We start from the raw sequence: 13,695 nt of genomic DNA, 5'->3' as shown, positions 1-13,695 counted from the left end.
ATCTGCACAGGGATCCAAATTTAAGTCTTCATGACTCCCCGTCTCTCACTCTATCTACTGTGCCACCCAGCTACACCAGCCCCATCCTATTTTCAGTTCTTTCATCTTTGCCTAAACCCAAAGGAGGCCTAGGAGAGCACTACCCCATAGAGTCTAGTTTAAATAACAGGGGTAGCTTTCTTTAAAGGTAGTGTGGCACAATGGAAAGATCGCTGGCTCTGAGTCAGAGGACCTGAGTCCTGATGCTTATTACCTATATCACTTTGGGCAAGTCACCTAATCTCTTTTGGTCTCAGCTTGCTCATCTAGAAAATGAGGGGTTGGACTAGATGGTGTCTTTGGTCCCTTCTAGCTCTAGAGCTATGAGTCTAGATTCCGGAATTAGTTTAAAGCTATGGGACCCTTGACCCTGCAATAAGAGCAAAGCTCCAAAGGTTTCTAAAAGATGCAGTTTGTTAGAACTGGCAATCCTGATTACACTGTGCTGAGATCATAGGAATTACCTCTGAGGGGGTCCTTAGAGATCATCATCTCTCTTTACAGATTAGGAAACCAATGGGGAATATGACTTGGGCAAGATTCAACTGCAGGGCTTCTGATTCCAGATTCAATATTCCTCCTACTCTGCCCCATTCATATACAGTGTCGATGGGAAATAACACTTTATTGTAGAAGCTATAATATTCTTACTGTGTGTGGGTTCCCCCCCATAAGGATGGTGAGGCCACTCTAGCCCAGCACATTGACGGCCTCTTCCATGGAGGATTTGTGAGAGGACACGGAGAAAAGTTGCCCAGGATGAGTTGGCATGGTTGGGTTGTATTCTGTACCTTCAAAGGAGGTACCTACATGGCTGAGATCATGGATCCATCGAAGTTTAAGCATGGAAGTATCTTACACATCATCAATCTAAGGAAAATAAGAATTTTTTTTAAGAGTACATACATGACTCTCCTCAACATTGCTATCCACCTTTCAAAAGGAAGAGGTTTCATTATCCTCATTAGTAGCTGATATGGGCAATGTGGTTCAGTGATATGAGCACTGACTGGACTTGGAATCAGAGGACCCACATTCAGAAACCAGGTCTGTTACTTATGCATGGGATGAGGAGGTTCTGATGAGTTATAATCTGCACTGAAGGAGACTGACCACGAAGGGGGGAATCACAGAGCTTGTCACCTCCTAAAGGGACTACCTTGAAGAGCGATACTTATTTAGATATGTAAGTTTGTTAACAAGAGTAGACCACAGTCTTACAGTCATACAAGTGACTGAGAAGTGTAGTGAATACAAAATTCTGATGCATTTATTATTTACTAATTAGACATGGAGCAAAGCCCAACCTAAGGCCCCAATAAGACTTCTCTGATGTTTATGTTAAAGTCAAACAAGACTCCTTGAGAGAAGAAACCACAAAGATGAATTTATTCAATGATCCTTAGATTTCCAATAGCAACTCCAATACTCCACCACTTCCAAACGAAGCAAAAAATAGGAAGAAGTTTGCTTGGCAAAGGTGTTGGCCATCATCTTGAAGGAGAATCTGCAAGAGTCCCCATAGAAAAGGGATTCCCTATGGAAGCTGAGGACTTCCTGTGCTTTTGTTTCCTGATGACGTTGTACCAATGGCATCAAGTTCTGGAACACTACAGTATCCCCTCAAAAAGATTCATGGTCATTCAGAGATCAGCCTAACAATGTATCCTTGAAAAACAAAGCGGGTGACTCCATATTGCCCCCACGATGATGCACAGTTAGAGTGAGCAGAGGTGTGAAAAAGCTAAAGGAATTAGAGAAATATAAACTGCTTTGAGAAAAGCAGTCTACCAGTCAACAAGCATTGATTAAAGGCTACAAGCGTCAGGCATTTGGCGGTAGGGACACAAAGACAAAGAAAATTTGAGGAGGAAAGACATGGGAAGATGAGACTATTCTGAGTGGAGGATCTGAGGAATACATAAGAGAAGAGAAAGGATTTTATTCGTCTAGAGTTCAGAAGGGGACTAAATGTCATCACTTGAAGAAGAACTGGAGAATGGCAATGGGGTATTATCCAAAAAAATCCACGACTCACAAGTCAGAGCCTGAAGACAGGGCTAAGTAGAGAGAAGGGATTACAGGCAGCCCCTGGAAGAGATTGTTTAATTCTTTAAACAGGTGCAAGCGTGTGTATACTTGTAAATTCCCTCCCCTTAAAGTTGTCTGTTGCTGCTTGTTCTTCATTTTCGAAGAGGACCAATGACATCAGGGGTGATGTCATGATTCAAACTGGATTGAAGTGAGGCAGAGGTGCACGAAGTCATTGGCTTCACTCTCTCTTCCAGAGTCACCAAAATCCAGTGGCAAGATGACTGGCAATAAGCCAGGATGCAACGGATGGCCCCGGTTCTCTGATATCTGACCAAGCTGTAAGTGCTCCACAGCACCTACTTTAGCCGCCAATCATGGCTGTTGGAACAAACTGTTCTCATCTGCCCATTCCACTGAGGGAAGTCTTCATAGGCTTGGGGTAGATATCCCCCTGACTCACTGATGGGCTTGAGGTCTGCTGGTTTACCAGCATATGGCCACTGCACATGCTGCAGCTTCTTGGAGCCACAGGGGAGGGCTGAGTGTCAGGTAGACACTAAAGGTGGATGAGCAGTCATGAAAAAGGCTTGGCAAGCCTTCACATCAGAGGTGCTGGTCCTCTTGAACACCCCAAACCTTCCCTTAAAGTTTAATTATCTGTTTGAAAAGAAAACACGAGCTGATGTGCAACGAACAAGGTAAAAAGTGGGCAGCAGAAGCAGCAGTAGAGAAATGTTGGAATTCAGGGACAAGATCTTTGGCAGAGATATTTCTCTGCTTTTTGACTCTTGTGGTGTTAGGGAAATGTGAACTTGGATGAGCAGGGGAGCCAGATTCCATTTCGATACAATAAATTTGTCAGATTCTTTTTGTTTGTTTGTTTGTTTGTTTTTAGGCAATTAAGGTTAAGTGACTTGCCCAGGGTCACACAGCTAGTGTCAAGTGTTTGGTCTGAAGCCAGATTTGAACTCAGGCCCTCTTGACTTCAGGGCCGGTGCTCTATCCACTGAGCCACCTAGCTGCCCCAATTTGTCAGATTCTTGACAGAGAACTGATTTTGAAAATGGAAAAACCATGAAAACCCTGTGTACCTGGTTGGAATGGAGGGAAGGGCAATGAAGAGCACTGGGGTAGGAGCAATAAAGTCACAGTATAAACTCTCAGCCCTGACAATTAATAGCTGGGTGACTGAGGGCAAGTACTTCAACCTTTCTCAGCCTCAATTTTCTCGTCTGCTAAGTGGGGATGAGAACACTTACAATGACTACTTCACATGTTTGTTTTGAGAAAGGTATTTTGTTCTTTTTATTATTATTGTGGGGGGTGGGAGAGACTGTAGTGCACCAGAAAGAGCACCAGGTTTAGAGGCAGAGTACTGAGATTTGTATCTTGACCCTACACTCTCTTGCCGTGTGGGCCTGCTAAATTCTCTGTGCCTCATTTTCCTCATCTGTAAAATGGAGATCACAAGAACTGTATTACTCATCTCACAGAGTTATTGTGAGGAAAGTACTTTGTAAAACTGTAAATCATTACACAACTGTCAGTTACCTGGACAGAGCAGCCGGGCAGCACAGTGCACAAAGCGTTGGTCCTAGAGTAACTAAGACTCATCTTCCTGAGTTCAAATCAGCCTCAGACATTTACTAGCTGTGTGCCCTGGACAAGTCCCTATTTAACCCTGTTTGCCTCCGTTTCCTCATCTATAAGATGAGCTGGAAAAGGAAATGGCAAACCACTCCAGCATCTTTGCCAAGAAAACCCCAAATGGGGTCACAGAGAATTTGGACACAGCTGAAATGACTGAACAACAACCTGGACTCAGTTCTCATTTCTCTACTTCCTACCTGTATAATCTTGGGCAAGTCATTCTTTGGGCTTTAGCTTCATCACTGTAAAATGGAGAAGTTGGATTGGATAATCTCTAAATCCCCTTCCAGTTCTAGTTCCTATGATATGACTCAGAGCAGAACCTGGAGGTAAACTCTGGAGGACTCCACAAAACAGAGAAAGGACACCAGGACGCGTCAGTTCAGGAGCAGTGAACTGACTTAATCACTTGTGTTTCCCACCCATGTGCCGAATTAACATTGCACTTGAGGTCTACATTCACTCTCCCCATGAACATGACATTTCTTCGTGGGAGAGCGAGCGATAAGTTTATGGGGGACATTTGCTGTAACTATGGCTCTTGCTAAGCCATATGAGTAAATACCTTTGCTGAGAGCTAATTAAATCCACGGGACTATTGCTGATGGGAAATACAGGGGTTGGGGCTCATGAGCTCTGTCTCTAGAAGGGCAGTACCACAGGGCACATCTTTGAACGGTGAGAGCAGTTGCTCTTCTGGGGACCCAACCTGGAAATATAAATGTAAGTTGGGAGAGTGTCCCAGAAGCAATGCTACAATAGTTACTAGTTTATAAGACTGGAATTCTTAACCTAGGATCTGTGAACTTACGTTTTTAACATATAATTTCTGATAACTATATTTCAACATAATTGATTCCCTTTGAAATCCTATATATTTTATTTTATGCATTTAAAAAATGTTATTCTGAGGAGTATGTAGATTTCATCAGAATGCCAAAGGGATCTATGACACAAAAAAGGTTAGTAACCCCTATTATAAGAGAATAATTTTAGTATAAGGTAGAGCTGGAAAACACACTGAACTTGAAGTCAGGGGAAATGAACTTGTAGTCAGAGGAAATTTGGTTTGCATGTTTACCTCTGACACATTAACTGTGTTGCTATGAGGAAGTGACTTTACTGCTCTGAGCCTCAGTTTTCTCATCTAGAAAATGTGTAAAATAATGCCTTTCTCATAAGGTTTTTGCGAGAATTAACTGAGATAATGTACATAAGCTGTTTAGTAAACCCCAAAAACACCACAAAAATGACAGTTATTATTACTAAGGTAGGAAGTTGATGCTTATGTCAACAATAAAATAAACTTTTTTACTTTTCAATATGTATTTTGAAGAGAAAATGGCATTTTAAGGCAGTAATCTCAAAGAAATTTAATTTTCATACATTCAGTTCAGTTTCTCATAGAAAATGTGGTCATTTATAGAATTCCATTCAACTTCATGAGTTGCATGCACCATTTAATTACAACATATAACAACAATGAAATTAAATGATGTTGTATACACCATTTAATTACAACATATAACAACAATGAAACTAAATTAATTTTGCCTTGATTTGAGGGGAAAGCCCTTATCTTATCCTATAGGAATTTATGATGCCTTCAAAACCCTGTAATGGGGATGGAAGGAAGGCACATGTCCTAGCAGTCAAAGTAACCTAGATCATGGTCATTGCTATACATGTAATTATAATTAGCATTCCAATTATTTAAACTGAGTTGTTCTTGATCAGATTGAATATATTGTGAATAGATTATTTCTTTTCCCAAGAACAAAGGTGGGGAGAGTCTCTGAAGGATGGCCTCACTGAACTGATAGGTTAGCTTCCTGCGGATTTTTACAATTTCTCCAGTTCTTCCATAGTTCCTCAAGGCTCTGGCCATTTTCTGGTAAGTCATGGTCTTGCGGTTGCCTTTCCTTCTTCCCCAAAGTTCTGCAAGTTTCTCTTTGTTTTTGGAAACAAACTGAAAGACCCCCTTTGACTTATCCACCCACTGGATACAGGACGCCATCTCAGGATCACATAAAGACTCATGAAGGTATTCAAACAGGCGGAGCTTCTTTCTCCCTAAATGTAGAATAAAAGACGTCATGGATTGGAATACCCCTCAGGTGTACTAGGTGTAGAGCAGCAGCTCTGTAAATGGATTCTGAGTGAGTGCGCAGTGCTAGGAACAATTCCCTGTCCGTGTCACCTTCTCAGGAACTGATTTTATTGGAGTGACCTGGCACTTGAAGGCCCATGTATTAGGCTTCTAAGGCCACTAAAGGATCCCAGAGGTCCACCTCCAAGAGAATTATCTCAGATGTTAGCTGATTATACCACAATCTGGCACACCAAATTTCAGTTTGATTCCTTGTTAGCAAAGGTATTCAAATTTTTACATATCCTTCATTTGTGAAGAAACTTACGGACCTCTTATTGGTATACGGGGTTATTTATTACTCTATTTTTTTAAAGTAAGTCTTCTCCAATGGGTTTCGGGTTCACAGTTAGACACCAAAGTTCCTTTGAGCAATAGCAAAGTGGACAAAGCAGATGATATTCTAAAAAAGATTATAATAAAACCATTTTCAGGATGAAGACTTATGTAAAAAAAAGGCTTAGTTTAGGGAGATGAGAAAAACAACTTCGGGTTTGTCATATGTCTTGAAGAAGCTATAATGTCATAATGTATAATGTAACGTAATAAGAGACAAGTTACAGGATACGTCACCAAACCTAACCTCACCATTTACTTATGAACCCAAACTTTCTCAGAAACATTGGCCATGCACAATTTGGGGCCATTTTGATAAGGAACATAAAAGGTCATTTTAGGTATAATGACATTTTTCATTGCCATGAAATATATGGGATTTTTTCTAATAATCCCTTTACAATGCAGGGTAAATTAAAATTCTGGCCAAGAAATCTTGATAGATGTTTATGCCCAGTGGGATAGAAAAGGATATAAACCTTCCTGATGAGTAGGAGAATAAGTGACTTACACAACTGTGACACAAGCTTCTTAGCATCAGTTTCTACTTTTTATAAACCATGGCACATTGTGAGCAAAACGGAATTGTGGATTCCCAGGAAATTGCTCTACTTGTCTGTGTAGAAAAACTCCATGGGGAACAGTACTCTTGCATCATCCATCATTCATTCAAGAGCTTCAAAGGTTTTGTGACTAACCTTCTCTTTTGAATGCTCTAATCTCCAGTTTAGGAACTGGAAAACATAAGGGACTTACCAGAGGCTACAGAATGAATTAAAGTCAGACACAAAGAGAACAGAACTGTTCTGACCCCCTGGCCACTACGTGATGCTTTCTACGTTTTCAAATCGTTTCCAACCAGAGCCATTTGTTAAGCGGCTAATTTCATATGGCCTCTTAACTAGGCAAAATACTAAGAGAACGTACTAAAAATGCTCACTGAGCTTCAGGAGCTCACACTGTATAAGATTATGAAAAGAAATCCTGAGCAGAAGGCGGCCAAGTCTCCCTCCTTAGGCTTTGAATATAAATACAACAATCACAGATAGAGGACCTAAGACGCATTTTGCAAAATGCCTGTATATCTTTGTAGGAACTATGGAAGATGAATAAGTGAAAAAAAATTATCAAGAGTTTCCTATGTGCCAAACACTATACTAGGCAATGGGGATCCAGATAGGAAAGAGAGACAGTCTTTGCCCCCAAGGATCTCAGTTTTAATATGGGGAGACAATATACCTAGAGGAATGGGGGCCAGGGAGGGGAACTCTGGTCCTAAAAGTTACAGAAATGGTGAGTGAGACCATGGAATGGATTGACACAGCCCTTCCAGGAACAATGACAGATGTGAAGCATTGTACAGAGTTTACTATAAAGACTGGGACCATGTGGATCTGACTACAACTGATTTTGGCATGGTACATCTGTTGACAATGTTGATTTATTCACTTAGCAATGATGAAAGGAATATTTACAAATACACTTAGAGAAATTATGATATGAAACCTCCTTGAAACCATTCTAAATAAATATACTAGTACACTGAATCAAAGATTGATTATCACACCTTTTCCGCCTCTTTGTTGGACAGGAGCAGTTTGCACCCCCTGGTTTTCAGTCATATTCTGCAGAGCATGATGGATGCTTCCTTCAAAATAGAAGTCAGCAGTACTGTTCTAATGATAAAGTAAGATAAAAATTTAATCAGCAGGGAACCCCCCTGAGAGATGAATGGATCTATTAAGAGACCCTACAGACATTTTCCTTCTCCAGCGGTTGCTACAATGTGGTTGGAGTGGCCCAGTTTAATCAAAACTTAATTCTTTCCTTTGAATACAGGAAGGATCTCTGAGCTGATTATTAACAGATGGTAAGGCAGAATACTCTGGTGAGTCACCGGACAAGTCCCCACTGGCCTGCTGGGCAGCTTGTAACCTTTGTAGATTTTTGAGGAAAAGAATGAGCAGAGCAATAACCTATGCCCCTGAAAACTCTAACTTGTGGCCTGACAGGATGAGTGTTTGTGGGCCTACTTTGTAGAAGCAGCCTGGCCCTGGCTTATGGGAATGGGACATCAGCATCGTAGTCGTCATCATAACAATATGTATTATTATTATTACAGTAACAGCTAACATTTAAGTGGTGCTTTAAGGTTTGCAAGGCAATTTATGAATCATCCTATTTGGTCTACCGAATAACAGGTTCACACCTGATAACATTTTTGATGATTCTCCTACACTTAATCCACGTGGGTTGTTTTCTCAGGCTCATTAACAAGTGGCCACTGGGACGCATAGTTGCAGTCAATAGGTTTCAAATGAAAATTCAGCTGTTATCAAACGGAAAGGAACTTGCCAGTTTCCAACACATGACCAACCTTTCCCACCACCCTTACTAGTTTCAATACCGACAGGGACACTGGGCCATTCTAATGACTAAGGAATGCAATCATGCTAAAACTCTACTTACAATCACAGTTCTCCAGTTATAGACAGTTTCTTCTGTGGGAGTACTCCATAACAGCTGGGATTTCCTCTGAGATGAGGATAATGATTGAGAAAAGTCAAGTAATTTTTGTAATCTAATTGAAAAAAAAAGAAGAAACTTTAAAAGTTATAGTTAATTTTTAAAATTTTATGTAAAACAAATTTCCTGGAGAAAGAGGCATTCCATTGCCATTCAGAGTTGCCTTTTATAAGCTTGGAGTTCATTAAATAGAGTGATGATGAGAGAAAAAAAAAAGCCCCAAACCAGAGCAAGAATAATAATTGTGCATGACGTCAGGAAATAAAAATTGTTCTCTATGGAAGGAAATGAGAAAGTAAATAATTAAAATTCTAAATATTAACACTTCAACTTGAATAGGTTTACAAGGTATGATTTAGAAATATTCCTTATGCAAAGAAAACACTTGAAAAAATCCCATAAAAACAGAAGCCTTACTACTGACCAAGAAGGCATCGTTATCTAACAAAAATGGCTTTGATTTTATTTCCAGATATACAAAACTATTCTAAGATGAGGCAACTAGGTGGCATGGTAGAGAGAATGCTGGTCTCAGAATCAAGAAGTCCTGAGTGTAAATGCCACCTCAGCCACTGACTAGCTCTGTGACGCCGGGCAAGTCACTTTTGCTATTTAAGCTTATTTCCTCATCCGTAAAACGAAGCACCTGCTTCACACAGTTGTGGTAAGGATCCAAGGAAAGAACACGTGCAAAGCACTTTGCAAACCTTCAAGTATTATATAAATACTGGCTATTTTAAGTCCTGCCCATATTGCCAGAAGCACAGGAAACAGTAACTACTTCCCAAATTGCATCCAAATGTATATCCAAATGTGCAGGTGTATAAACGACCCAGATGACTTGAGGATGTTTCTGAAAACACTTTTCCTACTGCTCAATCTACGTGGGGACATTTTTTCACCATGCTAAAATCTCAAGAGGAAGTCTACAAACAGTGGGATGGTGAGCTCGAAATGGCAATTGGGAGAGGGAACATCTAGAAAACCATTTATGAAGTGAAGGCAACCTAAACACCAAGGCAGGGGAACACTCCCATCACACTGATCGTTAGCTTTCCCATCAAAGAACCACAGGATTTTAGGGTCGGGGTGCTTCAAAGACCCTCTAGTTCAGGAGTTCTTCACCTTTTCCATTTCATGGCCTCCTTGGGCATATCCATATGGGTCTCCTTTTGACCCTTTTTCAAAACAATGGCTTTAAATGACTAAAACCAAATTCACACACTCTCCTTCAAAACAACATGATTAACAATACAGTATTATTATTATTATTATATATGTAGTATGCACAAGGTAATTATGTTATATTATTAAATAATATGTACTATAATAATATTATATAACGTAGCAGGTACGCAAAACACCATGAATGTAATATGATTAATAATACAATAATAGTAATTAATGATATAGCACTTTCCAGTTTACATGGTACTTCGCATATATTCTTTTTTTTATCTTCACAATAACCCTAGGAGTAATGGAGTACAAGTATCATTTTTACAGATGTAGAAACTGAATGAAATACAGTTAGGTGAAGTGATTAGTCCAAGATCATATGATCTTGGCATTACAGCTTAATGGGATTGTAAAAGCCATCTCTTCCAAACCCCTTACCAACTACTGAGTGTCAAGCCCAGGACTTAAACCCACGTCCTCTGGTTCTAAATCTAAAACTATTTCTACCACATTACGCTACCTCCTAGTGGATTGTAGTGTATTAGTATTGGGCCATTTCCTTAATCACTGTACCTAAAAGTGAATTGTAGTGTAGCAAATAAGCAACAGACAGCAAAAAGGAAAAAAAGCAAAAACAATGCTCCACAGGTACAATAGTACGGCACAATGTTGGCAGATTTCAGTATTTAGGGGGATCACGAGGACCTCCAAGAATGGTATTTTGGGGGTTGGGGTGGGGGATGGGAGCAGGACTGCAGGGTAAATTTCTAAGAAGTGTTTTCTGAATAGCTAGGGTTTAAGCTTCCATTTTAAAAAAGAGGTACTGGATAAATACAACATCACCAGCAACAGTGACTCATAATTCCAAAAACAAATTAACATCAACTCTCATGACAAATAACTCTGTCCACTGGGTCAGGGTTTTCTGGCCTTTCTATGTGGAAAGCCACATTGCCACAATCTATACCTTCCATCATAAGACTTTAGCTTCTAGGTTGAATTTCTTTAGCATGGCTCTCCGGGGACACATTCTGCCTCAATAAGAATGACCATCACGGTCTTATCACCTCTGTCTACCCCTCCTAGGTCGCTCTATCTGACCCCTAAAGTCCTGGAAGGTCCAGGGAATAACTTCTGGATGGCTTATCTTTACCTGGGGAATACTGATGGTCCCCAGCTGAATGTTGCTGCATTACCTCAAAAGCATCTTCGAATGCCTGACCCAGCATGTCTTGTTCCAGCCAGCTCTGTAAGAGCAAGGAGAAATCATTTGTTTACTAAGCCAGTGTTCAATGTTCACTTGTTGTTTTTTACTACAAATTTAAAATGCAGTATAAAATTTTGAATGACACATGAACACAGGATCTAGTTTCATAGAGAAAGTCTTGTCATCCTCGAGCACCATCGAATCCAGCAGAAATTTTGTCTTTAACAAAATAGAGGTAAGATCATAGTGAACAAAAGGTAGAGGAAGTAACTGGTAATATGCTTTTTAAAAGAAAGACAAAAACAAGAAGTCCCTTGAAGTTTGGGGGATTTTTTTTCAGTCCTGACCTATAATTCCATGAATGCAGGGATCTCCCAGTGAGGAAACTCCCTCTATCAATGCAGATCTACTACTGCTCTGCAACTTATTGGTTCAGAGTATAATTGCCTGGAGCAAGGTGAAGTGACTTGCCCAGTCAGTATGTGTCAGAGGCAGAACTTGAACCCAGGTCTTTCTGACTCCAAGAACTGGTTCTCTATTGATTAACCCAGGATGTCTCTTACCTGAAAAAAAAAAAGAAGAAGAAGAAGAAGAAAAGAAAGAGATTATCATTCATTTGTATAAATGGGATTTTTTTACTAATAAACCTTAAAAGCATAATAAAGGAATGTTTTAAAAGCAGAATTTGCAAACTGTTATTTTTAAACCATATATACTTATTTTTAAGGGAATAAGTATGGGGAAATAAAATTGCACCACTTTATAAGGCAATTTACAAAGCAATTTTTCCATTACTAACGAATCAACTAGGAAGAACATTCCACTACAAAATTTCCTATGAATATTTCATCTTTAAAGTGGAGAAGGAAGGAAAGATCAAAAAAGGGAAAAGGTAATGAAAATGGATTAATTAAACTTACCATGGCTTCATTAACAAAGTGGTGCCTGAAAAAAAAATTAATATTCATCCATTTAAACAAAAAAATTGTCAGGAATTTAGATAATTATTTTTGAATTAAAAGATCTTGAATCATTTCAGATTTGAAAAGTTTGGCTTTATTGGAAAAGTTGATGAAAAATTTATGAAATATAGATTCTGGCTAACTAATTAAAAAATGTTTAAATGATTCCTCATGGTCTTATGAAAAACCCTTAGAATAACTTCCAACTTTTTCGTTATTGAAATATTTAAAAAAGACTGATCAGTAGAATAAAAATTGTTATTGGCTCTTAATCTTATTACCTCTACTATTTAATTTTTGAAAGAGAATAAAATATACAAGTGATTTAATATCAAGTATCGGAGATCATTAAGCTTTTCAAAAGTCCTTAAGGCACCGATAATATCTTCATCTTACCACAGTGCCACACATATACAACTTCACATGAACTCTCCGCTTCTGCAAACTGGGATATTTGACAACAAAGATTTTGAAGATAACCCGACACTATATGTTTTCAGGAATGCCATTTAAACCTTTATTCAGTAAGACTACTAAGACACTGTTGCTGATTTAAAAAAAAAAAAGAATGAGTTCATGGTGGAGTAAAAATTGCTTATCCTTTAATTTACACATAAGGCAGTTTTAGTTATACAAATTCCTAAAATTTTACTGTTAATAAATTGTTCCTTAGCAATTAATTTCAAATGTCCCAATTCCTTTGTGTGTGTGTGTGTGTGTGTGTGTGTGTGTGTGTGTGTAACTATATCATACCAGACAATCAAAATAAGGTGAAAGAAAAAAAAGCCTTCATAATTTTTGTTTAAAATGCTTTCAAAGGTTGATATCTTAATTCAAAAACATGGAAATAAACAGGTTTACTTTATTAAGCTTTAAACCAGGATACTGATAATAATAATATAGGGTAGCAGTTTAAATTGCAGCCTTAAAACCAAAGTTGAGTTCTTTAACTAGAAGACCCCAGAGATCTCTTTCATGAAAGAGCTGAGATTACTTAGAGTATCAATGAAGTAAGGCCTTGTGCTAACAGCACTGGCAAAACTGAGGAAACAGATGAAATCAGAACCAATAACTTGGACAGTATTACATACTTCAAGATCCATTCAGTGACCAGCATTTATTGTGCTGGTAGAGAAAAGTAAAGGTTGTATTATACCTTGAAAAACATAAGCTGAACACTTACCAGGAAGGAGACTTTCCGTCCTCTACCAAGATGTTTTCATTAATAACATAAAAGGCTGAATTGTTAAAGAGCAAACTGGCAAGGCTGCATTAAATAGGTGGTTTTGGGGAAGTGCTACAAAAGGGGATTTTTTTTTAAAAGATACAGGGCCTTCATAATTTCTATTTGATGAAATGGACGAGACACCAGGGACTGTTATTATGAAAAGGCATCTCTGTTCAGTTCTTGGACCCAGAGCATTATAAACACAGTAAAGTGAGAAGAAAGTGTTTTATAAAGCATTTCCGGTACAGGGAACTTTTGTATCTAATATCTCACTTGTACTTCATCACAGAGATATGGGCTGGTTTCCTTGATATATGGAACTCCCTGGTAAGGAAATTCCTGATGCCAATGCATGTTGATGACCTTTTCTGCTGGGCACAGCATA

At 39.0% G+C, this 13,695-nt stretch overlaps 1 protein-coding gene across 1 annotated transcript; it reads right to left on the bottom strand.

Moving 5' to 3' along the window:
• Positions 1-5,070: 5,070 nt before the first annotated feature.
• Positions 5,071-13,350, bottom strand: SPIC (Spi-C transcription factor). Its single transcript, XM_020982336.2, is given in 7 exon segments — positions 5,071-5,796; positions 7,776-7,884; positions 8,678-8,718; positions 8,721-8,789; positions 11,067-11,160; positions 12,041-12,065; positions 13,266-13,350. Coding segments are annotated over 6 exon segments (744 nt in total). The 5' UTR covers positions 12,044-12,065; positions 13,266-13,350; the 3' UTR covers positions 5,071-5,368.
• Between the last annotated feature and the right edge of the window lie 345 nt (positions 13,351-13,695).

This window comes from Phascolarctos cinereus, unplaced genomic scaffold, assembly GCF_003287225.1.
Source record: "Phascolarctos cinereus isolate Bilbo 61053 unplaced genomic scaffold, phaCin_HiC Scaffold_1;HRSCAF=81, whole genome shotgun sequence".
Classification (NCBI taxonomy): domain Eukaryota; kingdom Metazoa; phylum Chordata; class Mammalia; order Diprotodontia; family Phascolarctidae; genus Phascolarctos; species Phascolarctos cinereus.
The sequence above is the reverse complement of the archived record's forward strand: the minus strand, read 5'-3'. Positions and strand labels throughout refer to the sequence as shown.